Genomic DNA, 27,500 nt, shown 5'->3' on the forward strand with positions numbered 1-27,500 from the left:
CTCTCGTTCTCTCTCTCTCGTTCTCGCTCTCTCGTTCTCTCTCTCTCGTATTCTTTCTCGTATTCTTTCTCGTATTCTTTCTCGTATTCTTTCTCGTATTCTTTCTCGTTCTCTCTCTCGTTCTCTCTCTCGTTCTCTCTCTCGTTCTCTCTCTCGTTCTCTCTCTCTCGTTCTCTCTCTCTCGTTCTCTCTCTCTCGTTCTCTCTCTCTCGTTCTCTCTCTCGTTCTCTCTCTCTCGTTCTCTCTCTCTCGTTCTCCCTCTCTCGTTCTCTCACTCTCTCTCGTTCTCTCTCTCGTTCTCTCTCGTTCTCTCTCTCGTTCTCTCTCGTTCTCTCTCTCTCTTTCTCTCTCTCTCGTTCTTGTTCTCTCTCTCGTATTCTTTCTCGTATTCTTTCTCGTATTCTTTCTCGTATTCTTTCTCGTATTCTCTCTCGTTCTCTCTCGTTCTCTCTCGTTCTCTCTCGTTCTCTCTCTCTCTCGTTCTCTCTCTCTGCCTCGTTCTCTCTCTCTCCCTCGTTTTCTCTCCCTCGTTTTCTCTCTCGTTTTCTCTCTCGTTTTCTCTCTCGTTTTCTCTCTCTGTCTCGTTCTCTCTCTCTCTCGTTCTTTCTCATTCTCTCCCGTTCTCTCTCTCTCTCTCTCTCTCCCTCGTTCTCTCTCCCTCGTTCTCTCTCCCTCGTTCTCTCTCCCTCGTTCTCTCTCCCTCGTTCTCTCTCCCTCGTTCTCTCTCCCCTTCTCTCCCTCCTTCTCTCCCTCGTTCTCTCCCTCGTTCTCTCCCTCCTTCTCTCTCCCTCCTTCGCTCTCCCTCCTTCGCTCTCCCTCCTTCGCTCTCCCTCCTTCGCTCTCTCTCGTGTTCTCTCTCGCTCTCGTGTTCTCTCTCGCTCTCGTGTTCTCTCTCGCTCTCGTGTTCTCTCTCGCTCTCGTGTTCTCTCTCGCTCTCGTGTTCTCTCTCGCTCTCGTTCTCTCTCTCGTTCTCTCGATCTGTCTGTCTCGTTCTCTCTCTCTCTCTCTCTCTCTCTCTCTCGTTCTCGTTCTCGTTCTCTCTCTCGTTCTCTCTCGTTCTCTCTCTCGTTCTCTCTCGTTCTCTCTCTCTCTCGTTCTCTCTCTCGTTCTCTCGATCTGTCTGTCTCGTTCTCTCTCTCTCGTTCTCTCTCTCTCGTTCTCCCTCTCTCGTTCTCTCACTCTCTCTTTTCTCTCTCTCGTTCTCTCTCTCGTTCTCTCTCGTTCTCTCTCTCTCTTTCTCGCTCTCTCTCGTTCTTGTTCTCTCTCTCGTATTCTTTCTCGTATTCTTTCTCGTATTCTTTCTCGTATTCTTTCTCGTATTCTCTCTCGTTCTCTCTCGTTCTCTCTCTCTCTCGTTCTCTCTCTCTCTCGTTCTCTCTCTCTGCCTCGTTCTCTCTCTCTGCCTCGTTCTCTCTCTCTGCCTCGTTCTCTCTCTCTGCCTCGTTTTCTCTGCCTCGTTTTCTCTCTCGTTTTCTCTCTCGTTTTCTCTCTCGTTTTCTCTCTCGTTTTCTCTCTCGTTTTCTCTCTCTGTCTCGTTCTCTCTCTCTCTCGTTCTTTCTCATTCTCTCCCGTTCTCTCTCTCTCTCTCTCTCTCTCTCCCTCGTTCTCTCTCCCTCGTTCTCTCCCTCGTTCTCTCCCTCGTTCTCTCCCTCGTTCTCTCCCTCGTTCTCTCCCTCGTTCTCTCCCTCGTTCTCTCCCTCGTTCTCTCCCTCGTTCTCTCCCTCCTTCGCTCTCCCTCCTTCGCTCTCCCTCCTTCGCTCTCCCTCCTTCGCTCTCCCTCCTTCGCTCTCCCTCCTTCGCTCTCCCTCCTTCGCTCTCGTGTTCTCTCTCGCTCTCGTGTTCTCTCTCGCTCTCGTGTTCTCTCTCGCTCTCGTGTTCTCTCTCGCTCTCGTGTTCTCTCTCGCTCTCGTGTTCTCTCTCGCTCTCGTGTTCTCTCTCTCTCTCGTTCTCTCTCTCGTTCTCTCGATCTGTCTGTCTCGTTCTCTCTCTCTCTCTCTCTCTCTCGTTCTCGTTCTCGTTCTCGTTCTCGTTCTCTCTCTCGTTCTCTCTCTCTCTCTCGTTCTCTCGCTCTCGTTCGTTCTCACTCTCGCTCTCGTTCTCTCTCGTTTTCTCTTTCTCTCGTTCTCTTTCTCTCTCTCTCGTTCGCTCTCTCTCGTTCGCTCTCTCTCGTTCGCTCTCTCTCGTTCGCTCTCTCTCGTTCGCTCTCTCTCGTTCGCTCTCTCTCGTTCGCTCTCTGTCTCGTTCGCTCTCTCTCTCTCTCTCTCTCTCGTTCCCTCTCTCGTTCCCTCTCTCGTTCCCTCTCTCGTTCCCTCTCTCGTTCCCTCTCTCGTTCCCTCTCTCGTTCCCTCTCTCGTTCCCTCTCTCGTTCCCTCTCTCGTTCGCTCTCTCTCGTTCGCTCTCTCTCGTTCGCTCTCTCTCGTTCGCTCTCTCTCTCTCGTTCGCTCTCTCTCTCTCGTTCGCTCTCCCTCGTTTTCTCTCTCATTTTCTCGTTCTCTCTCTCTCGTTCTCTCTCTTAATCTCACGTTCTCTCTCTTAATCTCTCGTTCTCTCGTTCTCTCTCTCTCGTTCTCTCTCTTAATCTCACGTTCTCTCTCTTAATCTCTCTCTCTCTCGTTCTCTCTCTCTCGTTTTCTCTCGTTTTATCTTTCTCTCTCGTTTTCTCGTTCTCACTCTCGTTCTCACTCTCGTTCTCACTCTCGTTCTCACTCTCGTTCTCGTTCCTTCTCTCGATCCCTCTCTCGATCCCTCTCTCGATCCCTCTCTCGATCCCTCTCTCGATCCCTCTCTCGATCCCCCTCTCGATCCCCCTCTCGTTCGTTCTCTCGTTCGTTCTCTCGTTCGTTCTCTCGTTCGTTCTCTCGTTCGTTCTCTCGTTCGTTCTCTCGTTCGTTCTCTCGTTCGTTCTCTCGTTCGTTCTCTCGTTCGTTCTCTCTCTCGTTCTCTCTCTCGTTCTCTCTCTCGTTCTCTCTCTCGTTCGCGCTCTCGTTCGCGCGCTCTCGTTCGCGCGCTCTCGTTCGCGCGCTCTCGTTCGCGCGCTCTCGTTCGCGCGCTCTCGTTCGCGCGCTCTCGTTCGCGCGCTCTCGTTCGCGCGCTCTCGTTCGCTCTCTCTCGTTCGCTCTCTCTCGTTCGCTCTCTCTCGTTCGCTCTCTCTCGTTCGCTCTCCCTCGTTCGCTCTCCCTCGTTCTCTCTCGTTTTCTCGTTCTCTCTCGTTTTCTCGTTCTCTCTCGTTTTCTCTCTCTCTCTCGTTCTCTCTCTCTCTCGTTCTCTCCCTCGGTCGCTCTCCCTCGGTCGCTCTCCCTCGGTCGCTCTCCCTCGGTCGCTCTCCCTCGGTCGCTCTCCCTCGGTCGCTCTCCCTCGGTCGCTCTCCCTCGGTCGCTCTCCCTCGGTCGCTCTCCCTCGGTCGCTCTCCCTCGGTCGCTCTCCCTCGGTCGCTCTCTCTCCGTTCGCTCTCTCTCGCTCGTTCGCTCTCTCTCGTTTTCTCTCTCTCGTTTTCTCTCTCTCGGTTTCTCTCTCTCGGTTTCTCTCTCTCGGTTTCTCTCTCTCGTTTTCTCTTTCTCATTTTATCTTGTTTTATCTCTCTCGTTTTATCTTTCTCTCTCTCGTTCTCTCTCTCTCGTTCTCTCTCTCTCGTTCTCTCTCTCTCTCGTCTCTCGTTCTCTCGTTCTCTCTCTCGTTCTCTCTCTCTCGTGTTCTCTCTCTCTCGTGTTCTCTCTCTCTCGTGTTCTCTCTCTCTCGTGTTCTCTCTCTCTCGTTCTCTCTCGTTCTCTCGTTCGCTCTCTCTCTCTCGTTCCCTCTCTCGTTCCCTCTCTCGTTCCCTCTCTCGTTCCCTCTCTCGTTCCCTCTCTCGTTCCCTCTCTCGTTCCCTCTCTCGTTCCCTCTCTCGTTCCCTCTCTCTCGTTTTCTCGTTCTCTCTCGTTCTCTCGTTCTCTCTCGTTCTCTCTCTCTCGTTTTCTCGTTCTCTCTCGTTTTCTCGTTCTCTCTCTCTCGTTCTCTCTCTCTCGTTCTCTCTCTCTCGTTCTCTCTCTCTCGTTCTCTCTCTCTCGTTCTCTCTCTCTCTCTCGTTCTCTCTCTCTCTCTCGTTCTCTCTCTCTCTCTCGTTCTCTCTCTCTCTCTCGTTCTCTCTCTCTCTCTCGTTCTCTCTCGTTCTCTCTCGTTTTCTCTCTCGTTCTCTCTCTTTCTCTCTCTCGTTCGCTCTCTCTCGTTCGCTCTCTCTCGTTCGCTCTCTCTCGTTCGCTCTCTCTCGTTCGCTCTCTCTCGTTCGCTCTCTCTCGTTCGCTCTCTCTCGTTCGCTCTCTCTCGTTCGCTCTCTCTCGTTCCCTCTCTCTCGTTCCCTCTCTCTCGTTCCCTCTCTCTCGTTCCCTCTCTCTCGTTCCCTCTCTCTCGTTCCCTCTCTCTCGTTCGCTCTCGTTCTTTCTCGTTCTTTCTCGTTCTCTCTCGTTCTCTCTCTCGTTCGCTCTCTCGTTCTGGTTCTCTCGTTCGCTCTCTCGTTCTCGTTCTCTCTCTCTCGCTCTCTCTCGTTCTCTCTCGCTCTCTCTCGTTCTCTCTCGTTCTCTCTCTCTCTCGTTCTCTCTCTCTCTCTCTCTCGTTCTCTCTCTCTCGTATTCTTTCTCGTTCTCTCTCTCGTTCTCTCTCTCGTTCTCTTTCTCTCGTTCTCTCTCTCTCGTTCTCTCTCTCTCGTTCTCTCTCTCTCGTTCTCCCTCTCTCGTTCTCTCACTCTCTCTCGTTCTCTCTCTCGTTCTCTCTCGTTCTCTCTCTCTCTTTCTCTCTCTCTCTCGTTCTCGTTCTCTCTCTCTCGTATTCTTTCTCATATTCTTTCTCGTTCTCTCGTATTCTTTCTCGTATTCTTTCTCGTATTCTTTCTCGTATTCTTTCTCGTTCTCTCTCGTTCTCTCTCTCTCTCGTTCTCTCTCTCTGCCTCGTTCTCTCTCTCTGCCTCGTTCTCTCTCTCTGCCTCGTTCTCTCTCTCTGCCTCGATCTCTCTCTCTGCCTCGTTTTCTCTCTCGTTTTCTCTCTCGTTTTCTCTCTCGTTTTCTCTCTGTCTCGTTCTCTCTCGTTCTTTCTCATTATCTCCCGTTCTCTCTCTCTCTCTCTCTCTCTCTCTCTCGTTCTCTCTCCCTCGTTTCTCTCTCTCTCTCGTTCTCTCTCCCTCGTTCTCTCCCTCGTTCTCTCCCTCGTTCTCTCCCTCGTTCTCTCCCTCGTTCTCTCCCTCGTTCTCTCCCTCGTTCTCTCCCTCGTTCTCTCCCTCGTTCTCTCCCTCGTTCGCTCTCCCTCCTTCGCTCTCCCTCGTTCTCGCTCTCGTGTTCTCTCTCGCTCTCGTGTTCTCTCTCGCTCTCGTGTTCTCTCTCGCTCTCGTGTTCTCTCTCGCTCTCGTGTTCTCTCTCGCTCTCGTTCTCTCTCTCTCTCGTTCTCTCTCTCTCTCGTTCTCTCTCTCGTTCTCTCGATCTGTCTGTCTCTCTCTCTCTCTCTCTCTCTCTCTCTCTCGTTCTCTCTCGTTTTCTCGTTCTCTCTCTCTCGTTCTCTCTCTCTCGTTCTCTCTCTCTCGTTCTCTCTCTCTCGTTCTCTCTCTCTCTCGTTCTCTCTCTCTCTCTCGTTCTCTCTCTCTCTCGTTCTCTCTCTCTCTCTCGTTCTCTCTCTCGTTCTCTCTCGTTCTCTCTCGTTCTCTCTCGTTTTCTCTCTCGTTTTCTCTCTCGTTCTCTCTCTCGTTCGCTCTCTCTCGTTCGCTCTCTCTCGTTCGCTCTCTCTCGTTCGCTCTCTCTCGTTCCCTCTCTCTCGTTCCCTCTCTCTCGTTCGCTCTCTCTCGTTCCCTCTCTCTCGTTCGCTCTCTCTCGTTCGCTCTCTCTCGTTCGCTCTCTCTCGTTCGCTCTCTCTCGTTCGCTCTCTCTCGTTCGCTCTCTCTCGTTCGCTTCTCGTTCTCTCTCGTTCTCTCTCTCGTTCGCTCTCTCGTTCTGGTTCTCTCGTTCGCTCTCTCGTTCTCGTTCTCTCTCTCTCGCTCTCTCTCGTTCTCTCTCTCTCGTTCTCTCTCTCTCGTTCTCCCTCTCTCGTTCTCCCTCTCTCGTTCTCTCACTCTCTCTCGTTTTCTCTCTCGTTCTCTCTCTCTCTTTCTCTCTCTCTCTCGTTCTTGTTCTCTCTCTCGTATTCTTTCTCATATTCTTTCTCGTTCTCTCTCGTATTCTTTCTCGTTCTCTCTCGTTCTCTCTCGTTCTCTCTCGTTCTCTCTCGTTCTCTCTCGTTCTCTCGTTCTCTCGTTCTCTCTCTCTCTCGTTCTCTCTCTCTCTCTGCCTCGTTCTCTCTCTCTGCCTCGTTCTCTCTCTCTGCCTCGTTCTCTCTCTCTGCCTCGTTCTCTCTCTCTGCCTCGTTCTCTCTCTCTGCCTCGATCTCTCTCTCTGCCTCGTTTTCTCTCCCGCGTTTTCTCTCCCGCGTTTTCTCTCCCGCGTTTTCTCTCTCTCGTTTTCTCTCTCGTTTTCTCTCTCGTTTTCTCTCTCGTTTTCTCTCTCGTTTTCTCTCTCGTTTTCTCTCTGTCTCGTTTTCTCTCTGTCTCGTTCTCTCTCTGTCTCGTTCTCTCTCTCTCTCGTTCTCTCCCTCGTTCTCTCCCTCGTTCTCTCCCTCGTTCTCTCCCTCGTTCTCTCCCTCGTTCTCTCCCTCGTTCTCTCCCTCGTTCTCTCCCTCGTTCTCTCCCTCCTTCGCTCTCCCTCCTTCGCTCTCCCTCCTTCGCTCTCTCTCGTTCTCGCTCTCGTGTTCTCTCTCGCTCTCGTGTTCTCTCTCGCTCTCGTGTTCTCTCTCGCTCTCGTGTTCTCTCTCGCTCTCGTTCTCTCTCTCGTTCTCTCGATCTGTCTGTCTCGTTCTCTCTCTCTCTCTCTCTCTCTCTCTCTCTCTCGTTCTCTCTCGTTCTTTCTCATTCTCTCTCTCGTGTTCTCTCTCTCGTGTTCTCTCTCTCGTGTTCTCTCCCTCGTTCTCTCTCCCTCGTTCTCTCTCCCTCGTTCTCTCTCCCTCGTTCTCTCTCCCTCGTTCTCTCTCTCCCTCGTTCTCTCTCTCCCTCGTTCTCTCTCTCCCTCGTTCTCTCTCTCCCTCGTTCTCTCTCTCTCTCGTTCTCTCTCTCTCTCGTTCTCTCTCTCCCTCGTTCTCTCCCTCGTTCTCTCTCGCTCTCGTTCTCTCTCGTTCTGTCTCGCTCTCGTTCTGTCTCGCTCTCGTTCTCTCTCGCTCTCGTTCTCTCTCGCTCTCGGTCTCTCTCGCTCTCGTTCTCTCTCGCTCTCGCTCTCTCTCGCTCTCTCTCTCGTTCTCTCTCTCTCTCGTTCTCTCTCGCTCTCGTTCTCTCTCGCTCTCGGTCTCTCTCGCTCTCGTTCTCTCTCGCTCTCAGCTCTCTCTCGCTCTCTCTCTCGTTCTCTCTCTCTCTCGTTCTCTCTCTCTCTCGTTCTCTCTCTCTCTCGTTCTCTCTCTCTCTCGTTCTCTCTCTCTCTCGTTCTCTCTCTCTCTCGTTCTCGTTCGCTCTCTCGTTCTCGTTCGCTCTCTCGTTCTCGTTTGCTCTCCCTCGTTTTCTCTCTCATTTTCTCGTTCTCTCTCTCGTTCTCTCTCTCGCTCTCTCTCTCGTTCTCTCTCTCGCTCTCTCTCTCGCTCTCTCTCTCGCTCTTGTTCTGCCTCTCGTATTCTTTCTCGTTCTCTCTCGTTCTCTCTCTCTCGTTCTCTCTCTCTCTCGTTCTCTCTCTCTCGTTCTCTCTCTCTCTCGTTCTCTCTCTCGCTCGTTCGCTCTCGCTCGTTCGCTCTCGCTCGTTCGCTCTCGCTCGTTCGCTCTCGCTCGTTCGCTCTCGTTTTCTCTCTCTCGTTTTCTCGCTCTCGTTCTCGCTCTCGTTCTCGCTCTCGTTCTCGCTCTCGTTCTCGCTCTCGTTCTCGCTCTCGTTCGCTCTCTCTCCGCTCTCTCTCCGCTCTCTCTCGTTCGCTCTCCCTTGTTTTCTCTCTCTCTCTCTCTCGTTTTCTCTCTCGTTCGCTCTCGTTCTCTCTCTCTCGTTCTCCCTCTCTCGTTCTCCCTCTCTCGTTCTCCCTCTCTCGTTCGCTCTCTCTCGTTCGCTCTCTCTCGTTCGCTCTCTCTCGTTCCCTCTCTCTCGTTCCCTCTCTCTCGTTCCCTCTCTCTCGTTCCCTCTCCGCTCTCTCTCGTTCCCTCTCCGCTCTCTCTCGTTCCCTCTCCGCTCTCTCTCGTTCTCTCTCCTCTCTCTCTCGTTCTCTCTCCTCTCTCTCTCGTTCTCTCTCCTCTCTCTCTCGTTCTCTCTCTCGTTCTCTCTCCTCTCTCTCTCGTTCTCTCTCTTTCGTTCGTTCTCGCTCTCGTTCTCTCTCGTTTTCTCTTTCTCTCGTTCTCTGTGTCTCGTTCTGTCTCCTCTCTCTCTCGTTCTCTCTCCTCTCTCTCTCGTTCTCTCTCCTCTCTCTCTCGTTCTCTCTCCTCTCTCTCTCGTTCTCTCTCCTCTCTCTCTCGTTCTCTTTCGTTCGTTCTCTCTCTCTCTCTCGTTCTCTCTCTCGCTCTTGTTCTCTCTCGCTCTTGTTCTCTCTCGCTCTTGTTCTCTCTCGCTCTTGTTCTCTCTCGTTCTCTCTCTCTCTCGTTCTCTCTCTCTCTCGTTCTCTCTCTCTCGTTTTCTCTCTCTCTCGTTCTCTCTCTCTCGTTCTCTCTCTCTCGTTCTCTCTCTCTCGTTCTCTCGTTCTCTCGTTCTCTCGTTCTCGTTCTCTCGTTCTCGTTCTCGTTCTCTCGTTCTCTCGTTCTCGTTCGCTCTCTCTCTCTCGTTCGCTCTCTCTCGTTCGCTCTCCCTCGTTTTCTCTCTCATTTTCCCGTTCTCTCTCTCGTTCTCTCTCTCGCTCTTGTTCTGCCTCTCGTATTCTTTCTCTCTCTCGCTCTCGCTCGTTCACTCTCGTTTTATCTTCTCTCTCGTTCTCACTCTCGTTCTCTCGCTCGTTCTCTCGCTCGTTCTCTCGCTCGTTCTCTCGCTCGTTCTCTCTCTCGTTCTCTCGCTCGTTCTCTCGCTCGTTCTCTCTCTCGTTCTCTCTCTCGTTCTCTCGCTCGTTCTCTCCCTCCTTCGCTCTCCCTCCTTGGCTCTCTTTCTCGTTCTCTCTCTCGTTCTCTCTCTCGTTCTCTCGCTCTCGTGTTCTCTCTCGCTCTCGTGTTCTCTCTCGCTCTCGTGTTCTCTCTCGCTCTCTCTCTCGCTCTCTCTCTCGCTCTCTCTCTCGCTCTCTCTCTCTCTCTCGTTCTCTCTCTCTCTCGTTCTTTCTCTCTCTCGCTCTCTCTCTCTCTCTCGTTCTCTCTCTCTCTCGTTCTTTCTCTCTCGTTCTTTCTCTCTCGCTTTCTCTCTCGCTTTCTCTCTCGCTTTCTCTCTCGCTTTCTCTCTCGCTCTCTCTCTCTCGTTCTCTCTCTCTCGCTCTCTCTCTCTCTTTCTCTCTCTCTCGCTTTCTCTCTCTCTTTCTCTCTCTCTCGTTCTCTCTCTCTCGTTCTCTCTCTCTCTCGTTCTCTCTCTCTCTCTCGTTCTCGCTCTCTCTCGTTCGCTCTCTCTCGTTCGCTCTCTCTCGTTCGCTCTCTCTCGTTCGCTCTCTCTCGTTCGCTCTCTCTCGTTCTCTCTCGTTCCCTCTCTCGTTCTCTCTCTCGTTCTCTCTCTCGTTCTCTCTCTCGTTCTCTCGCTCGTTCCCTCGCTCGTTCCCTCGCTCGTTCCCTCGCTCGTTCCCTCGCTCGTTCCCTCGCTCGTTCCCTCGCTCGTTCCCTCGCTCGTTCCCTCGCTCGTTCCCTCGCTCGTTCCCTCGCTCGTTCCCTCGCTCGTTCCCTCGCTCGTTCCCTCGCTCGTTCTCCCTCGTTCGCTCTCTCTCGTTCTCTCGTTCGCTCTCTCGTTCTCTCGTTCGCTCTCTCTCGTTCTCTCGTTCTCTCTCTCGTTCTCTCTCTCGCTCTTGTTCTGCCTCTCGTATTCTTTCTCGTTCTCTCTCTCGCTCTCGCTCATTCGCTCTCGTTCGCTCTCGTTTTCTCTCTCGTTTTATCTTTCTCGTTCTCTCTCTCGTTCTCTCTCTCGTTCTCTCTCTCGTTCTCTCTCTCGTTCGCTCTCTCTCGTTCGCTCTCTCTCGTTCGCTCTCTCTCGTTCGCTCTCCCTCGTTTTCTCTCCCTCGTTTTCTCTCTCGTTTTCTCTCTCGTTTTCTCTCTCGTTTTCTCTCTCGTTTTCGCTCTCGTTTTCGCTCTCGTTTTCGCTCTCGTTTTCGCTCTCGTTTTCGCTCTCGTTCGCTCTCGTTCGCTCTCGTTCGCTCTCTCTCGTTCGCTCTCTCTCGTTCGCTCTCTCTCGTTCGCTCTCTCTCGTTCGCTCTCTCTCGTTCGCTCTCTCTCGTTCGCTCTCTCTCGTTCGCTCTCTCTCGTTCGCTCTCTCTCGTTCGCTCTCTCTCGTTCTCTCTCTCTCTCGTTTTCTCTCTCTCTCGTTCTCTCTCTCTCTCTCTCGTTCTCTCTCTCTCTCGTTCTCTCTCTCTCGTTCTCTCTCGTTCTCTCGTTCTCTCGTTCTCTCTCTCTCGTTCTCTCGTTCTCTCGTTCTCTCGTTCTCGTTCGCTCTCTCTCTCTCGTTCGCTCTCTCTCGTTTTCTCTCTCATTTTCCCGTTCTCTCTCTCGTTCTCTCTCTCGCTCTTGTTCTGCCTCTCGTATTCTTTCTCTCTCTCGCTCTCGCTCGTTCACTCTCGTTTTATCTTTCTCTCTCGTTCTCACTCTCGTTCTCACTCTCGTTCTCACTCTCGTTCTCACTCTCGTTCTCACTCTCGTTCTCACTCTCGTTCTCTCGCTCGTTCTCTCTCTCGTTCTCTCGATCGTTCTCTCCCTCCTTCGCTCTCCCTCCTTGGCTCTCTTTCTCGTTCTCTCTCTCGTTCTCTCTCTCTCGTTCTCTCTCTCTCGTTCTCTCTCTCTCGTTCTCTCTCTCTCGTTCTCTCGTTCTCGTTCTCTCTCTCTCGTTCTCTCGTTCTCTCGTTCTCTCGTTCTCTCGTTCTCGTTCTCGTTCTCTCGTTTTCTCGTTCGCTCTCTCTCTCTCGTTCGCTCTCTCTCGTTCGCTCTCTCTCGTTCTCACTCTCGTTCTCACTCTCGTTCTCACTCTCGTTCTCACTCTCGTTCTCTCGCTCGTTCTCTCTCTCGTTCTCTCGATCGTTCTCTCCCTCCTTCGCTCTCCCTCCTTGGCTCTCTTTCTCGTTCTCTCTCTCGTTCTCTCTCTCTCGTTCTCTCTCTCTCGTTCTCTCTCTCTCGTTCTCTCGTTCTCTCGTTCTCTCGTTCTCTCGTTCTCTCGTTCTCTCGTTCTCTCTCTCTCGTTCTCTCGTTCTCTCGTTCTCGTTCTCGTTCTCTCGTTTTCTCGTTCGCTCTCTCTCTCTCGTTCGCTCTCTCTCGTTCGCTCTCCCTCGTTTTCTCTCTCATTTTCCCGTTCTCTCTCTCGTTCTCTCTCTCGCTCTTGTTCTGCCTCTCGTATTCTTTCTCTCTCTCGCTCTCGCTCGTTCACTCTCGTTTTATCTTTCTCTCTCGTTCTCACTCTCGTTCTCACTCTCGTTCTCTCGCTCGTTCTCTCGCTCGTTCTCTCGCTCGTTCTCTCGCTCGTTCTCTCGCTCGTTCTCTCTCTCGTTCTCTCGCTCGTTCTCTCTCTCGTTCTCTCGCTCGTTCTCTCCCTCCTTCGCTCTCCCTCCTTGGCTCTCTTTCTCGTTCTCTCTCTCGTTCTCTCGCTCTCGTGTTCTCTCGCTCTCGTGTTCTCTCTCGCTCTCTCTCTCGCTCTCTCTCTCGCTCTCTCTCTCGCTCTCTCTCTCGCTCTCTCTCTCGTTCTCTCTCTCTCTCTCTCGTTCTCTCTCTCTCTCGTTCTTTCTCTCTCTCGTTCTCTCTCTCTCTCTCGTTCTCTCTCTCGTTCTCTCACTCGTTCTCTCACTCGTTCTCTCTCTCGTTCTCTCTCGCTTTCTCTCTCGCTTTCTCTCTCGCTTTCTCTCTCGCTTTCTCTCTCGCTTTCTCTCTCGCTTTCCCTCTCGCTCACTCTCTCTCGTTCTCTCTCTCTCTTTCTCTCTCTCTCGCTCTCTCTCTCTCTTTCTCTCTCTCTCGCTTTCTCTCTCTCTTTCTCTCTCTCTCTTTCTCTCTCTCGTTCTCTCTCTCTCGTTCTCTCTCTCTCTCGTTCTCTCTCTCTCTCTCGTTCTCGCTCTCTCTCGTTCGCTCTCTCTCGTTCGCTCTCTCGTTCGCTCTCTCTCGTTCGCTCTCTCTCGTTCGCTCTCTCTCGTTCGCTCTCTCTCGTTCGTTCTCTCTCGTTCTCTCTCGTTCCCTCTCTCGTTCTCTCTCTCGTTCTCTCTCTCGTTCTCTCTCTCGTTCTCTCTCTCGTTCTCTCTCTCGTTCTCTCTCTCGTTCCCTCGCTCGTTCCCTCGCTCGTTCCCTCGCTCGTTCCCTCGCTCGTTCCCTCGCTCGTTCCCTCGCTCGTTCCCTCGCTCGTTCCCTCGCTCGTTCCCTCGCTCGTTTTCCCTCGTTTTCTCGTTCTCCCTCGTTCGCTCTCTCTCGTTCTCTCGTTCGCTCTCTCGTTCTCTCGTTCGCTCTCTCTCGTTCTCTCGTTCTCTCTCTCGTTCTCTCTCTCGCTCTTGTTCTGCCTCTCGTATTCTTTCTCGTTCTCTCTCTCGCTCTCGCTCATTCGCTCTCGTTCGCTCTCGTTTTCTCTCTCGTTTTATCTTTCTCGTTCTCTCTCTCGTTCTCTCTCTCGTTCTCTCTCTCGTTCTCTCTCTCGTTCTCTCTCTCGTTCGCTCTCTCTCGTTCGCTCTCTCTCGTTCGCTCTCTCTCGTTCGCTCTCTCTCGTTCGCTCTCCCTCGTTTTCTCTCTCGTTTTCTCTCTCGTTTTCGCTCTCGTTTTCGCTCTCGTTTTCGCTCTCGTTTTCGCTCTCGTTCGCTCTCTCTCGTTCGCTCTCTCTCGTTCGCTCTCTCTCGTTCGCTCTCTCTCGTTCGCTCTCTCTCGTTCTCTCTCTCTCGTTCTCTCTCTCTCGTTTTCTCTCTCTCTCGTTCTCTCTCTCTCTCGTTCTCTCTCTCTCTCTCTCGTTCTCTCTCTCTCTCTCTCGTTCTCTCTCTCTCGTTCTCTCTCGTTCTCTCGTTCTCTCGTTCTCTCTCTCTCGTTCTCTCGTTCTCTCGTTCTCTCGTTCTCTCGTTCTCGTTCGCTCTCTCTCTCTCGTTCGCTCTCTCTCGTTTTCTCTCTCATTTTCCCGTTCTCTCTCTCGTTCTCTCTCTCGCTCTTGTTCTGCCTCTCGTATTCTTTCTCTCTCTCGCTCTCGCTCGTTCACTCTCGTTTTATCTTTCTCTCTCGTTCTCACTCTCGTTCTCACTCTCGTTCTCACTCTCGTTCTCACTCTCGTTCTCACTCTCGTTCTCTCGCTCGTTCTCTCTCTCGTTCTCTCGATCGTTCTCTCCCTCCTTCGCTCTCCCTCCTTGGCTCTCTTTCTCGTTCTCTCTCTCGTTCTCTCGCTCTCGTGTTCTCTCTCGCTCTCGTGTTCTCTCTCGCTCTCGTGTTCTCTCTCGCTCTCGTGTTCTCTCTCGCTCTCGTGTTCTCTCTCGCTCTCGTGTTCTCTCTCGCTCTCGTGTTCTCTCTCGCTCTCTCTCTCTCGTTCTCTCTCTCTCTCGTTCTCTCTCTCTCTCGTTCTCTCTCTCTCTCGTTCTCTCTCTCTCTCGTTCTCTCTCTCGATCTATCTCTCTCTCTCGTTCTCTCTCGTTCTCTCTCGTTCTCTCTCGTTCTCTCTCGTTCTCTCTCGATCTCTCTCTCGTTCTCTCTCGTTCTCTCTCTCGTTCTCGCTCTCGTTCTCGCTCTCGTTCTCTCTCTCGTTCTCTCTCTCGTTCGCTCTCTCTCGTTCTCTCTCTCTCGTTCGCTCTCTCTCGTTCGCTCTCTCTCTCGTTCGCTCTCTCTCTCGTTCGCTCTCTCTCTCGTTCGCTCTCTCTCTCGTTCGCTCTCTCTCTCGTTCGCTCTCTCTCTCGTTCGCTCTCTCTCTCGTTCGCTCTCTCTCTCGTTCGCTCTCTCTCTCGTTCGCTCTCTCTCTCGTTCGCTCTCTCTCTCGTTCGCTCTCTCTCTCGTTCGCTCTCTCTCTCGTTCCCTCGCTCGTTCCCTCGCTCGTTCCCTCGCTCGTTCCCTCGCTCGTTCCCTCGCTCGTTCCCTCGCTCGTTCCCTCGCTCGTTCCCTCGCTCGTTCCCTCGCTCGTTCCCGCTCGTTCCCTCGCTCGTTCCCTCGCTCGTTCCCTCGCTCGTTCCCTCGCTCGTTCCCTCGCTCGTTCCCTCGCTCGTTCCCTCGCTCGTTCCCTCGCTCGTTCCCTCGCTCGTTCCCTCGCTCGTTCCCTCGCTCGTTCCCTCGCTCGTTTTCTCGTTCTCCCTCGTTTTCTCGTTCTCCCTCGTTTTCTCGTTCTCCCTCGTTTTCTCGTTCTCCCTCGTTCGCTCGCTCTCGTTCTCTCGTTCGCTCTCTCTCGTTCTCTCGTTCGCTCTCTCTCGTTCTCTCGTTCTCTCTCTCGTTCTCACGTTCTCTCTCTCGTTCTCTCTCTCTCGTGTTCTCTCTCTCTCGTTCTCTCTCTCTCTCGTTCTCTCTCTCTCTCGTTCTCTCTCTCTCTCGTTCTCTCTCTCTCTCGTTCTCGTTCTCTCGTTCTCTCGTTCTCTCTCTCGTTCTCTCTCTCTCTCGTTCTCTCTCTCTCTCTCGTTCTCTCTCTCTCTCGTTCTCTCTCTCGTTCTCGTTCGCTCTCGTTCTCGTTCGCTCTCCCTCGTTCGCTCTCTCTCATTTTCTCTCTCATTTTCTCTCTCATTTTCTCGTTCTCTCTCTCGTTCCCTCTCTCGTTCTCGCTCTCGTTCTCTCTCGCTCTCGTTCTCTCTCGCTCTCGTTCTCTCTCGCTCTCGTTCTCTCTCTCGTTCTCTCTCTCGTTCTCTCTCTCGTTCTCTCTCTCGTTCTCTCTCTCGTTCTCTCTCTCTCGTTCTCTCTCTCTCGCTCTCGCTCTCGTTCGCTCTCTCTCGTTCGCTCTCCCTTGTTCTCTCTCGTTTTCTCTCTTGTTTTCGCGTTCTCTCTCTCTCTCGTTCTCTCACTCGTTCTCTCTCTCTCACTTGTTCGCACTCTCGTTTTCTCTCTCTCTCTCGTTCTCTCTCTCGTTCTCTCCCGTTCTCTCCCGTTCTCTCTCTCTCGTTCGCTGTCTCTCGTTCTCTATCTCTCTCTCGTTCTCGTTCTCTCTCCCTCGTTCTCTCTCCCTCGTTCGCTCTCCCTCGTTCGCTCTCCCTCGTTCGCTCTCCCTCGTTCGCTCTCCCTCGTTCGCTCTCCCTCGTTCGCTCTCCCTCGTTCGCTCTCCCTCGTTCGCTCTCCCTCGTTCGCTCTCCCTCGTTCGCTCTCTCTCGTTCGCTCTCTCTCGTTCTCTCTCTCTCGTTCGCTCTCCCTCGTTCGCTCTCTCTTCGCTCTCTCTCGTTCTCTGTCGTTCTCTCTCTCTCTCGTTCTCTCTCTCTCGTTCTCTCTCTCTCGTTCTCTCTCTCTCGTTCTCTCTCTTAATCTCTCGTTCTCTCTCTCTCTCTCGTTCTCTCTCTCTTGTTCTCTCTCTCTTGTTCTCTCTCTCTCGTTCTCTCTCTCTCGTTCTCTCTCTCTCATTCACTCTCTCTCGTTTTCTCTCTCGTTCTCACTCGTTCACTCTCTAGTTCTCTCTCTCGATCTCTCTCTCGATCTCTCTCTCGATCTCTCTCTCGATCTCTCTCTCGATCTCTCTCTCGTTCTCTCTCTCGTTCTCTCTCTCTCTCGTTCTCTCTCTTAATCTCACGTTCTCTCTCTTAATCTCTCGTTCTCTCTCTCGTTCGCTCTCGCTCGTTCGCTCTCTCTCGTTTTCTCTCTCGTTTTATCTTTCTCGTTCTCTCTCTCGTTCTCTCTCTCGTTCTCTCTCTCGTTCTCTCTCTCGTTCTCTCTCTCGTTCTCTCTCTCGTTCTCTCTCTCGATCTCTCTCTCGTTCTCTCTCCCGTTCTCTCTCTCTCGTTCGCTGTCTCTCGTTCTCTCTCGTTCTCGTTCGCTCTCCCTCGTTCGCTCTCCCTCGTTCGCTCTCCCTCGTTCGCTCTCCCTCGTTCGCTCTCCCTCGTTCGCTCTCCCTCGTTCGCTCTCCCTCGTTCGCTCTCCCTCGTTCGCTCTCCCTCGTTCGCTCTCCCTCGTTCGCTCTCCCTCGTTCGCTCTCCCTCGTTCGCTCTCCCTCGTTCGCTCTCCCTCGTTCGCTCTCCCTCGTTCGCTCTCCCTCGTTCTCTCTCTCGTGGTCCCTCGTTCGCTCTCCCTCGTTCGCTCTCCCTCGTTTTCTCGTTTTCTCGTTCTCTCTCGTTTTCTCGTTCTCTCGTTCTCTCTCTCGTTCTCGTTCTCTCTCTGGTTCTCTCTTTCTCGTTCTCTCTCTCTCGTTCTCTCTCGTTCTCTCACTTAATCTCACGTTCTCTCTTAATCTCACGTTCTCTCTTAATCTCTCGTTCTCTCTCTCTCTTGTTCGCTCTCGCTCGTTCGCTCTCTCTCGTTTTCTCTCTCGTTTTATCTTTCTCTCTCGTTTTCTCTCTCGTTTTCTCTCTCGTTTTATCTTTCTCTCTCGTTTTCTCTCTCGTTTTCTCTCTCGTTTTCTCTCTCGTTTTCTCTCTCGTTCTCTCTCTCGTTCTCTCTCTTGTTCTCTCTCTCTCTCTCGTTCTCTCTCTCTCGTTCTCTCTCTTAATCTCTCGTTCTCTCTCTTAATCTCTCGTTCTCTCACTTAATCTCACGTTCTCTCTTAATCTCACGTTCTCTCTCTCTTGTTCGCTCTCGCTCGTTCGCTCTCGCTCGTTCGCTCTCTCTCGTTTTCTCTCTCGTTTTATCTTTCTCTCTCGTTTTCTCTCTCGTTTTATCTTTCTCTCTCGTTTTCTCTCTCGTTTTCTCTCTCGTTTTCTCTCTCGTTCTCTCTCTCGTTCTCTCTCTCGTTCTCTCTCTCTCTCTCGTTCTCTCTCTCGTTCTCTCGTTCTCTCTCTCGTTCCCTCTCTCGTTCCCTCTCTCGTTCCCTCTCTCGTTCCCTCTCTCGTTCTCTCGCTCTCGTTCTCTCGCTCTCGTTCTCTCTCCCTCGTTCTCTCCCTCGTTCTCTCCCTCGTTCTCTCCCTCGTTCTCTCCCTCGTTCTCTCCCTCCTTCGCTCTCCCTCCTTCGCTCTCCCTCCTTCGCTCTCCCTCCTTCGCTCTCCCTCCTTCGCTCTCCCTCCTTCGCTCTCTCTCGTGTTCTCTCTCGCTCTCGTGTTCTCTCTCGCTCTCGTGTTCTCTCTCGCTCTCGTGTTCTCTCTCGCTCTCGTGTTCTCTCTCGCTCTCGTTCTCTCTCTCGTTCTCTCGATCTGTCTGTCTCGTTCTCTCTCTCTCTCTCTCTCTCTCTCTCTCGTTCTCGTTCTCGTTCTCTCTCTCGTTCTCTCTCGTTCTCTCTCTCGTTCTCTCTCGTTCTCTCTCTCTCTCGTTCTCTCTCTCGTTCTCTCGATCTGTCTGTCTCGTTCTCTCTCTCTCGTTCTCTCTCTCTCGTTCTCCCTCTCTCGTTCTCTCACTCTCTCTTTTCTCTCTCTCGTTCTCTCTCTCGTTCTCTCTCGTTCTCTCTCTCTCTTTCTCTCTCTCTCTCGTTCTTGTTCTCTCTCTCGTATTCTTTCTCGTATTCTTGTATTCTTTCTCGTATTCTCTCTCGTTCTCTCTCGTTCTCTCTCTCTCTCGTTCTCTCTCTCTCTCGTTCTCTCTCTCTGCCTCGTTCTCTCTCTCTGCCTCGTTCTCTCTCTCTGCCTCGTTTTCTCTGCCTCGTTTTCTCTCTCGTTTTCTCTCTCGTTTTCTCTCTCGTTTTCTCTCTCGTTTTCTCTCTCGTTTTCTCTCTCTGTCTCGTTCTCTCTCTCTCTCGTTCTTTCTCATTCTCTCCCGTTCTCTCTCTCTCTCTCTCTCTCTCTCTCCCTCGTTCTCTCTCCCTCGTTCTCTCTCCCTCGTTCTCTCCCTCGTTCTCTCCCTCGTTCTCTCCCTCGTTCTCTCCCTCGTTCTCTCCCTCCTTCGCTCTCCCTCCTTCGCTCTCCCTCCTTCGCTCTCCCTCCTTCGCTCTCCCTCCTTCGCTCTCCCTCCTTCGCTCTCCCTCCTTCGCTCTCGTGTTCTCTCTCGCTCTCGTGTTCTCTCTCGCTCTCGTGTTCTCTCTCGCTCTCGTGTTCTCTCTCGCTCTCGTGTTCTCTCTCGCTCTCGTGTTCTCTCTCGCTCTCGTGTTCTCTCTCGCTCTCGTTCTCTCTCTCGTTCTCTCGATCTGTCTGTCTCGTTCTCTCTCTCTCTCTCTCTCTCTCTCTCGTTCTCGTTCTCGTTCTCGTTCTCGTTCTCTCTCTCGTTCTCTCTCTCTCTCTCGTTCTCTCGCTCTCGTTCGTTCTCACTCTCGCTCTCGTTCTCTCTCGTTTTCTCTTTCTCTCGTTCTCTTTCTCTCTCTCTCGTTCGCTCTCTCTCGTTCGCTCTCTCTCGTTCGCTCTCTCTCGTTCGCTCTCTCTCGTTCGCTCTCTCTCGTTCGCTCTCTCTCGTTCGCTCTCTCTCGTTCGCTCTCTCTCGTTCGCTCTCTGTCTCGTTCGCTCTCTGTCTCGTTCGCTCTCTCTCTCTCTCTCTCTCTCTCTCGTTCCCTCTCTCGTTCCCTCTCTCGTTCCCTCTCTCGTTCCCTCTCTCGTTCCCTCTCTCGTTCCCTCTCTCGTTCGCTCTCTCTCGTTCGCTCTCTCTCTCTCGTTCGCTCTCTCTCTCTCGTTCGCTCTCTCTCTCTCGTTCGCTCTCTCTCTCTCGTTCGCTCTCTCTCTCTCGTTCGCTCTCCCTCGTTTTCTCTCTCATTTTCTCGTTCTCTCTCTCTCGTTCTCTCTCTTAATCTCACGTTCTCTCTCTTAATCTCTCGTTCTCTCGTTCTCTCTCTCTCGTTCTCTCTCTTAATCTCACGTTCTCTCTCTTAATCTCTCTCTCTCTCGTTCTCTCTCTCTCGTTTTCTCTCGTTTTATCTTTCTCTCTCGTTTTCTCGTTCTCACTCTCGTTCTCACTCTCGTTCTCACTCTCGTTCTCACTCTCGTTCTCGTTCCTTCTCTCGATCCCTCTCTCGATCCCTCTCTCGATCCCTCTCTCGATCCCTCTCTCGATCCCCCTCTCGATCCCCCTCTCGTTCGTTCTCTAGTTCGTTCTCTCGTTCGTTCTCTCGTTCGTTCTCTCGTTCGTTCTCTCGTTCGTTCTCTCGTTCGTTCTCTCGTTCGTTCTCTCGTTCGTTCTCTCGTTCGTTCTCTCGTTCGTTCTCTCGTTCGTTCTCTCGTTCGTTCTCTCGTTCGTTCTCTCCTCTCTCGTTCTCTCTCTCGTTCTCTCTCTCGTTCTCTCTCTCGTTCTCTCTCTCGTTCGCGCTCTCGTTCGCGCGCTCTCGTTCGCGCGCTCTCGTTCGCGCGCTCTCGTTCGCGCGCTCTCGTTCGCGCGCTCTCGTTCGCTCTCTCTCGTTCGCTCTCTCTCGTTCGCTCTCTCTCGTTCGCTCTCTCTCGTTCGCTCTCTCTCGTTCGCTCTCTCTCGTTCGCTCTCCCTCGTTCTCTCTCGTTTTCTCGTTCTCTCTCGTTTTCTCTCTCTCTCTCGTTCTCTCTCTCTCTCGTTCTCTCTCTCTCTCGTTCTCTCCCTCGGTCGCTCTCCCTCGGTCGCTCTCCCTCGGTCGCTCTCCCTCGGTCGCTCTCCCTCGGTCGCTCTCCCTCGGTCGCTCTCCCTCGGTCGCTCTCCCTCGGTCGCTCTCCCTCGGTCGCTCTCTCTCCGTTCGCTCTCTCTCGCTCGTTCGCTCTCTCTCGTTTTCTCTCTCTCGGTTTCTCTCTCTCGGTTTCTCTCTCTCGGTTTCTCTCTCTCGTTTTCTCTTTCTCATTTTATCTTGTTTTATCTCTCTCGTTTTATCTTTCTCTCTCTCGTTCTCTCTCTCTCGTTCTCTCTCTCTCGTTCTCTCTCTCTCTCGTTCTCTCGTTCTCTCGTTCTCTCTCTCGTTCTCTCTCTCTCGTGTTCTCTCTCTCTCGTGTTCTCTCTCTCTCGTGTTCTCTCTCTCTCGTGTTCTCTCTCTCTCGTTCTCTCTCGTTCTCTCGTTCGCTCTCTCTCTCTCGTTCCCTCTCTCGTTCCCTCTCTCGTTCCCTCTCTCGTTCCCTCTCTCGTTCCCTCTCTCGTTCCCTCTCTCGTTCGCTCTCTCTCGTTTTCTCGTTCTCTCTCGTTCTCTCGTTCTCTCTCGTTCTCTCTCTCTCGTTTTCTCGTTCTCTCTCGTTTTCTCGTTCTCTCTCTCTCGTTCTCTCTCTCTCGTTCTCTCTCTCTCGTTCTCTCTCTCTCGTTCTCTCTCTCTCGTTCTCTCTCTCTCTCTCGTTCTCTCTCTCTCTCTCGTTCTCTCTCTCTCTCTCGTTCTCTCTCTCTCGTTCTCTCTCTCGTTCTCTCTCGTTCTCTCTCGTTTTCTCTCTCGTTCTCTCTCTTTCTCTCTCTCGTTCGCTCTCTCTCGTTCGCTCTCTCTCGTTCGCTCTCTCTCGTTCCCTCTCTCTCGTTCCCTCTCTCTCGTTCGCTCTCGTTCTTTCTCGTTCTCTCTCGTTCTCTCTCTCGTTCGCTCTCTCGTTCTGGTTCTCTCGTTCGCTCTCTCGTTCTCGTTCTCTCTCTCTCGCTCTCTCTCGTTCTCTCTCGCTCTCTCTCGTTCTCTCTCGTTCTCTCTCTCTCTCGTTCTCTCTCTCTCTCTCTCTCGTTCTCTCTCTCTCGTATTCTTTCTCGTTCTCTCTCTCGTTCTCTCTCTCGTTCTCTCTCTCGTTCTCTCTCTCTCGTTCTCTCTCTCTCGTTCTCTCTCTCTCGTTCTCTCTCTCTCGTTCTCCCTCTCTCGTTCTCTCACTCTCTCTCGTTCTCTCTCTCGTTCTCTCTCGTTCTCTCTCTCTCTTTCTCTCTCTCTCTCGTTCTCGTTCTCTCTCTCTCGTATTCTTTCTCATATTCTTTCTCGTTCTCTCGTATTCTTTCTCGTATTCTTTCTCGTATTCTTTCTCGTATTCTTTCTCGTATTCTTTCTCGTATTCTTTCTCGTTCTCTCTCGTTCTCTCTCTCTGCCTCGTTCTCTCTCTCTGCCTCGTTCTCTCTCTCTGCCTCGTTCTCTCTCTCTGCCTCGATCTCTCTCTCTGCCTCGTTTTCTCTCTCGTTTTCTCTCTCGTTTTCTCTCTCGTTTTCTCTCTCGTTTTCTCTCTCGTTTTCTCTCTGTCTCGTTCTCTCTCGTTCTTTCTCATTATCTCCCGTTCTCTCTCTCTCTCTCTCTCGTTCTCTCTCCCTCGTTCTCTCCCTCGTTCTCTCCCTCGTTCTCTCCCTCGTTCTCTCCCTCGTTCTCTCCCTCGTTCTCTCCCTCGTTCTCTCCCTCGTTCTCTCCCTCGTTCTCTCCCTCGTTCGCTCTCCCTCCTTCGCTCTCTCTCGTTCTCGCTCTCGTGTTCTCTCTCGCTCTCGTGTTCTCTCTCGCTCTCGTGTTCTCTCTCGCTCTCGTGTTCTCTCTCGCTCTCGTGTTCTCTCTCGCTCTCGTTCTCTCTCTCTCTCGTTCTCTCTCTCGTTCTCTCGATCTGTCTGTCTCTCTCTCTCTCTCTCGTTCTCTCTCTCTCGTTCTCTCTCGTTTTCTCGTTCTCTCTCTCTCGTTCTCTCTCTCTCGTTCTCTCTCTCTCGTTCTCTCTCTCTCGTTCTCTCTCTCTCTCGTTCTCTCTCTCTCTCTCGTTCTCTCTCTCTCTCGTTCTCTCTCTCTCTCTCGTTCTCTCTCTCGTTCTCTCTCGTTCTCTCTCGTTTTCTCTCTCGTTCTCTCTCTCGTTCGCTCTCTCTCGTTCGCTCTCTCTCGTTCGCTCTCTCTCGTTCGCTCTCTCTCGTTCCCTCTCTCTCGTTCCCTCTCTCTCGTTCGCTCTCTCTCGTTCGCTCTCTCTCGTTCGCTCTCTCTCGTTCGCTCTCTCTCGTTCGCTCTCTCTCGTTCGCTCTCTCTCGTTCGCTCTCGTTCTCTCTCGTTCTCTCTCTCGTTCGCTCTCTCGTTCTGGTTCTCTCGTTCGCTCTCTCGTTCTCGTTCTCTCTCTCTCGCTCTCTCTCGTTCTCTCTCTCTCGTTCTCTCTCTCTCGTTCTCTCTCTCTCGTTCTCCCTCTCTCGTTCTCCCTCTCTCGTTCTCTCACTCTCTCTCGTTTTCTCTCTCGTTCTCTCTCTCTCTTTCTCTCTCTCGTTCTTGTTCTCTCTCTCGTATTCTTTCTCATATTCTTTCTCGTTCTCTCTCGTATTCTTTCTCGTTCTCTCTCGTTCTCTCTCGTTCTCTCTCGTTCTCTCTCGTTCTCTCTCGTTCTCTCGTTCTCTCGTTCTCTCTCTCTCTCGTTCTCTCTCTCTCTCTGCCTCGTTCTCTCTCTCTGCCTCGTTCTCTCTCTCTGCCTCGTTCTCTCTCTCTGCCTCGTTCTCTCTCTCTGCCTCGATCTCTCTCTCTGCCTCGTTTTCTCTCCCGCGTTTTCTCTCCCGCGTTTTCTCTCCCGCGTTTTCTCTCTCTCGTTTTCTCTCTCGTTTTCTCTCTCGTTTTCTCTCTCGTTTTCTCTCTCGTTTTCTCTCTCGTTTTCTCTCTGTCTCGTTCTCTCTCTGTCTCGTTCTCTCTCTCCCTCGTTCTCTCCCTCGTTCTCTCCCTCGTTCTCTCCCTCGTTCTCTCCCTCGTTCTCTCCCTCGTTCTCTCCCTCCTTCGCTCTCCCTCCTTCGCTCTCCCTCCTTCGCTCTCTCTCTCGTGTTCTCTCTCGCTCTCGTGTTCTCTCTCGCTCTCGTGTTCTCTCTCGCTCTCGTGTTCTCTCTCGCTCTCGTGTTCTCTCTCGCTCTCGTGTTCTCTCTCGCTCTCGTTCTCTCTCTCGTTCTCTCGATCTGTCTGTCTCGTTCTCTCTCTCTCTCTCTCTCTCTCTCTCGTTCTCTCTCGTTCTTTCTCATTCTCTCTCTCGTGTTCTCTCTCTCGTGTTCTCTCTCTCGTGTTCTCTCCCTCGTTCTCTCTCCCTCGTTCTCTCTCCCTCGTTCTCTCTCCCTCGTTCTCTCTCCCTCGTTCTCTCTCTCGTTCGTTCTCTCTCTCCCTCGTTCTCTCTCTCCCTCGTTCTCTCTCTCCCTCGTTCTCTCTCTCCCTCGTTCTCTCTCTCTCTCGTTCTCTCTCTCTCTCGTTCTCTCCCTCGTTCTCTCTCGCTCTCGTTCTCTCTCGTTCTCTCTCGCTCTCGTTCTCTCTCGCTCTCGTTCTCTCTCGCTCTCGTTCTCTCTCGCTCTCGGTCTCTCTCGCTCTCGTTCTCTCTCGCTCTCGCTCTCTCTCGCTCTCTCTCTCGTTCTCTCTCTCTCTCGTTCTCTCTCTCTCTCGTTCTCTCTCTCTCTCGTTCTCTCTCTCTCTCGTTCTCGTTCGCTCTCTCGTTCTCGTTCGCTCTCTCGTTCTCGTTTGCTCTCCCTCGTTTTCTCCCTCGTTTTCTCCCTCGTTTTCTCTCTCATTTTCTCGTTCTCTCTCTCGTTCTCTCTCTCGCTCTCTCTCTCGTTCTCTCTCTCGCTCTCTCTCTCGCTCTCTCTCTCGCTCTTGTTCTGCCTCTCGTATTCTTTCTCGTTCTCTCTCGTTCTCTCTCTCTCGTTCTCTCTCTCTCGTTCTCTCTCTCTCTCGTTCTCTCTCTCTCTCGTTCTCTCTCTCTCTCGTTCGCTCTCGCTCGTTCGCTCTCGCTCGTTCGCTCTCGCTCGTTCGCTCTCGCTCGTTCGCTCTCGTTTTCTCTCTCTCGTTTTCTCGCTCTCGTTCTCGCTCTCGTTCTCGCTCTCGTTCTCGCTCTCGTTCTCGCTCTCGTTCTCGCTCTCGTTCTCGCTCTCGTTCGCTCTCTCTCCGCTCTCTCTCCGCTCTCTCTCGTTCGCTCTCCCTTGTTTTCTCTCTCTCTCTCTCTCGTTTTCTCTCTCGTTCGCTCTCGTTCTCTCTCTCTCGTTCTCCCTCTCTCGTTCTCCCTCTCTCGTTCGCTCTCTCTCGTTCGCTCTCTCTCGTTCCCTCTCTCTCGTTCCCTCTCTCTCGTTCCCTCTCTCTCGTTCCCTCTCCGCTCTCTCTCGTTCCCTCTCCGCTCTCTCTCGTTCCCTCTCTCTCTCGTTCTCTCTCCTCTCTCTCTCGTTCTCTCTCCTCTCTCTCTCGTTCTCTCTCTCGTTCTCTCTCCTCTCTCTCTCGTTCTCTCTCTTTCGTTCGTTCTCGCTCTCGTTCTCTCTCGTTTTCTCTTTCTCTCGTTCTCTGTGTCTCGTTCTGTCTCCTCTCTCTCTCGTTCTCTCTCCTCTCTCTCTCGTTCTCTCTCCTCTCTCTCTCGTTCTCTCTCCTCTCTCTCTCGTTCTCTCTCCTCTCTCTCTCGTTCTCTTTCGTTCGTTCTCTCTCTCTCTCTCGTTCTCTCTCTCGCTCTTGTTCTCTCTCGCTCTTGTTCTCTCTCGCTCTTGTTCTCTCTCGCTCTTGTTCTCTCTCGCTCTTGTTCTCTCTCGTTCTCTCTCTCTCTCGTTCTCTCTCTCTCGTTTTCTCTCTCTCTCGTTCTCTCTCTCTCGTTCTCTCTCTCTCGTTCTCTCTCTCTCGTTCTCTCTCTCTCGTTCTCTCGTTCTCTCGTTCTCTCGTTCTCTCGTTCTCGTTCTCTCGTTCTCGTTCTCGTTCTCTCGTTCTCTCGTTCTCGTTCGCTCTCTCTCTCTCGTTCGCTCTCTCTCGTTCGCTCTCCCTCGTTTTCTCTCTCATTTTCCCGTTCTCTCTCTCGTTCTCTCTCTCGCTCTTGTTCTGCCTCTCGTATTCTTTCTCTCTCTCGCTCTCGCTCGTTCACTCTCATTTTATCTTTCTCTCTCGTTCTCACTCTCGTTCTCTCGCTCGTTCTCTCGCTCGTTCTCTCGCTCGTTCTCTCGCTCGTTCTCTCTCTCGTTCTCTCGCTCGTTCTCTCGCTCGTTCTCTCGCTCGTTCTCTCTCTCGTTCTCTCTCTCGTTCTCTCGCTCGTTCTCTCCCTCCTTCGCTCTCCCTCCTTGGCTCTCTTTCTCGTTCTCTCTCTCGTTCTCTCTCTCGTTCTCTCGCTCTCGTGTTCTCTCTCGCTCTCGTGTTCTCTCTCGCTCTCGTGTTCTCTCTCGCTCTCTCTCTCGCTCTCTCTCTCGCTCTCTCTCTCTCTCTCGTTCTCTCTCTCTCTCGTTCTTTCTCTCTCTCGTTCTCTCTCTCTCTCTCGTTCTCTCTCTCGTTCTCTCTCTCGTTCTCTCTCTCGTTCTCTCTCGCTTTCTCTCTCGCTTTCTCTCTCGCTTTCTCTCTCGCTTTCTCTCTCGCTCTCTCTCTCTCGTTCTCTCTCTCTCGTTCTCTCTCTCTCTTTCTCTCTCTCTCGCTTTCTCTCTCTCTTTCTCTCTCTCTCTTTCTCTCTCTCTCGTTCTCTCTCTCTCGTTCTCTCTCTCTCTCGTTCTCTCTCTCTCTCGTTCTCTCTCTCTCTCTCGTTCTCGCTCTCTCTCGTTCGCTCTCTCTCGTTCGCTCTCTCTCGTTCGCTCTCTCTCGTTCGTTCTCTCTCGTTCTCTCTCGTTCGCTCTCTCGTTCGTTCTCTCTCGTTCTCTCTCGTTCCCTCTCTCGTTCTCTCTCTCGTTCGCTCTCTCGTTCTCTCTCTCGTTCTCTCTCTCGTTCTCTCGCTCGTTCCCTCGCTCGTTCCCTCGCTCGTTCCCTCGCTCGTTCCCTCGCTCGTTCCCTCGCTCGTTCCCTCGCTCGTTCCCTCGCTCGTTCCCTCGCTCGTTCCCTCGCTCGTTCCCTCGCTCGTTCCCTCGCTCGTTCTCCCTCGTTTTCTCGTTCTCCCTCGTTCGCTCTCTCTCGTTCTCTCGTTCGCTCTCTCGTTCTCTCGTTCGCTCTCTCTCGTTCTCTCGTTCTCTCTCTCGTTCTCTCTCTCGCTCTTGTTCTGCCTCTCGTATTCTTTCTCGTTCTCTCTCTCGCTCTCGCTCATTCGCTCTCGTTCGCTCTCGTTTTCTCTCTCGTTTTATCTTTCTCGTTCTCTCTCTCGTTCTCTCTCTCGTTCTCTCTCTCGTTCTCTCTCTCGTTCTCTCTCTCGTTCTCTCTCTCGTTCGCTCTCTCGTTCGCTCTCTCTCGTTCGCTCTCTCTCGTTCGCTCTCTCTCGTTCGCTCTCCCTCGTTTTCTCTCCCTCGTTTTCTCTCTCGTTTTCTCTCTCGTTTTCTCTCTCGTTTTCTCTCTCGTTTTCTCTCTCGTTTTCGCTCTCGTTTTCGCTCTCGTTTTCGCTCTCGTTTTCGCTCTCGTTCGCTCTCGTTCGCTCTCTCTCGTTCGCTCTCTCTCGTTCGCTCTCTCTCGTTCGCTCTCTCTCGTTCGCTCTCTCTCGTTCGCTCTCTCTCGTTCGCTCTCTCTCGTTCTCTCTCTCTCGTTCTCTCTCTCTCTCGTTTTCTCTCTCTCTCGTTCTCTCTCTCTCTCTCTCGTTCTCTCTCTCTCTCGTTCTCTCTCTCTCGTTCTCTCTCGTTCTCTCGTTCTCTCGTTCTCTCACTCTCGTTCTCTCGTTCTCTCGTTCTCTCGTTCTCGTTCGCTCTCTCTCTCTCGTTCGCTCTCTCTCGTTTTCTCTCTCATTTTCCCGTTCTCTCTCTCGTTCTCTCTCTCGCTCTTGTTCTGCCTCTCGTATTCTTTCTCTCTCTCGCTCTCGCTCGTTCACTCTCGTTTTATCTTTCTCTCTCGTTCTCACTCTCGTTCTCACTCTCGTTCTCACTCTCGTTCTCTCGCTCGTTCTCTCTCTCGTTCTCTCGATCGTTCTCTCCCTCCTTCGCTCTCCCTCCTTGGCTCTCTTTCTCGTTCTCTCTCTCGTTCTCTCTCTCTCGTTCTCTCTCTCTCGTTCTCTCTCTCTCGTTCTCTCTCTCTCGTTCTCTCGTTCTCGTTCTCTCTCTCTCGTTCTCTCGTTCTCTCGTTCTCTCGTTCTCTCGTTCTCTCGTTCTCGTTCTCGTTCTCGTTCTCTCGTTTTCTCGTTCGCTCTCTCTCTCTCGTTCGCTCTCTCTCGTTCTCTCTCTCGTTCTCACTCTCGTTCTCACTCTCGTTCTCACTCTCGTTCTCTCGCTCGTTCTCTCTCTCGTTCTCTCGATCGTTCTCTCCCTCCTTCGCTCTCCCTCCTTGGCTCTCTTTCTCGTTCTCTCTCTCGTTCTCTCTCTCTCGTTCTCTCTCTCTCGTTCTCTCTCTCTCGTTCTCTCTCTCTCGTTCTCTCTCTCTCGTTCTCTCGTTCTCTCGTTCTCTCGTTCTCTCGTTCTCGTTCTCGTTCTCTCGTTTTCTCGTTCGCTCTCTCTCTCTCGTTCGCTCTCTCTCGTTCGCTCTCCCTCGTTTTCTCTCTCATTTTCCCGTTCTCTCTCTCGTTCTCTCTCTCGCTCTTGTTCTGCCTCTCGTATTCTTTCTCTCTCTCGCTCTCGCTCGTTCACTCTCGTTTTATCTTTCTCTCTCGTTCTCACTCTCGTTCTCACTCTCGTTCTCACTCTCGTTCTCTCGCTCGTTCTCTCGCTCGTTCTCTCGCTCGTTCTCTCGCTCGTTCTCTCGCTCGTTCTCTCGCTCGTTCTCTCTCTCGTTCTCTCGCTCGTTCTCTCTCTCGTTCTCTCGCTCGTTCTCTCTCTCGTTCTC

The 27,500-nt window shown here is 52.5% G+C and overlaps 2 protein-coding genes across 3 annotated transcripts in view; one reads left to right on the forward strand and one right to left on the reverse strand.

The window, feature by feature from the left end:
• bmp6 (bone morphogenetic protein 6) overlaps positions 1-27,500 on the forward strand; it is a 528,049-nt gene that overhangs the window by 185,244 nt on the left and 315,305 nt on the right. The gene's annotated exons all lie outside the window — the stretch shown is intronic.
• On the reverse strand, positions 4,269-5,713 carry LOC137370177 (octapeptide-repeat protein T2-like; the record flags this gene model as incomplete). Its single annotated transcript, XM_068032454.1, has 4 exons — positions 4,269-4,679; positions 4,715-4,774; positions 5,065-5,322; positions 5,366-5,713. Coding segments are annotated over 4 exons (1,077 nt in total), but the record flags the coding sequence as incomplete, so codon positions are not given.

The sequence above is a fragment of the Heterodontus francisci genome, chromosome 5 (genome assembly GCF_036365525.1).
Source record: "Heterodontus francisci isolate sHetFra1 chromosome 5, sHetFra1.hap1, whole genome shotgun sequence".
Classification (NCBI taxonomy): Eukaryota; Metazoa; Chordata; class Chondrichthyes; order Heterodontiformes; family Heterodontidae; genus Heterodontus; species Heterodontus francisci.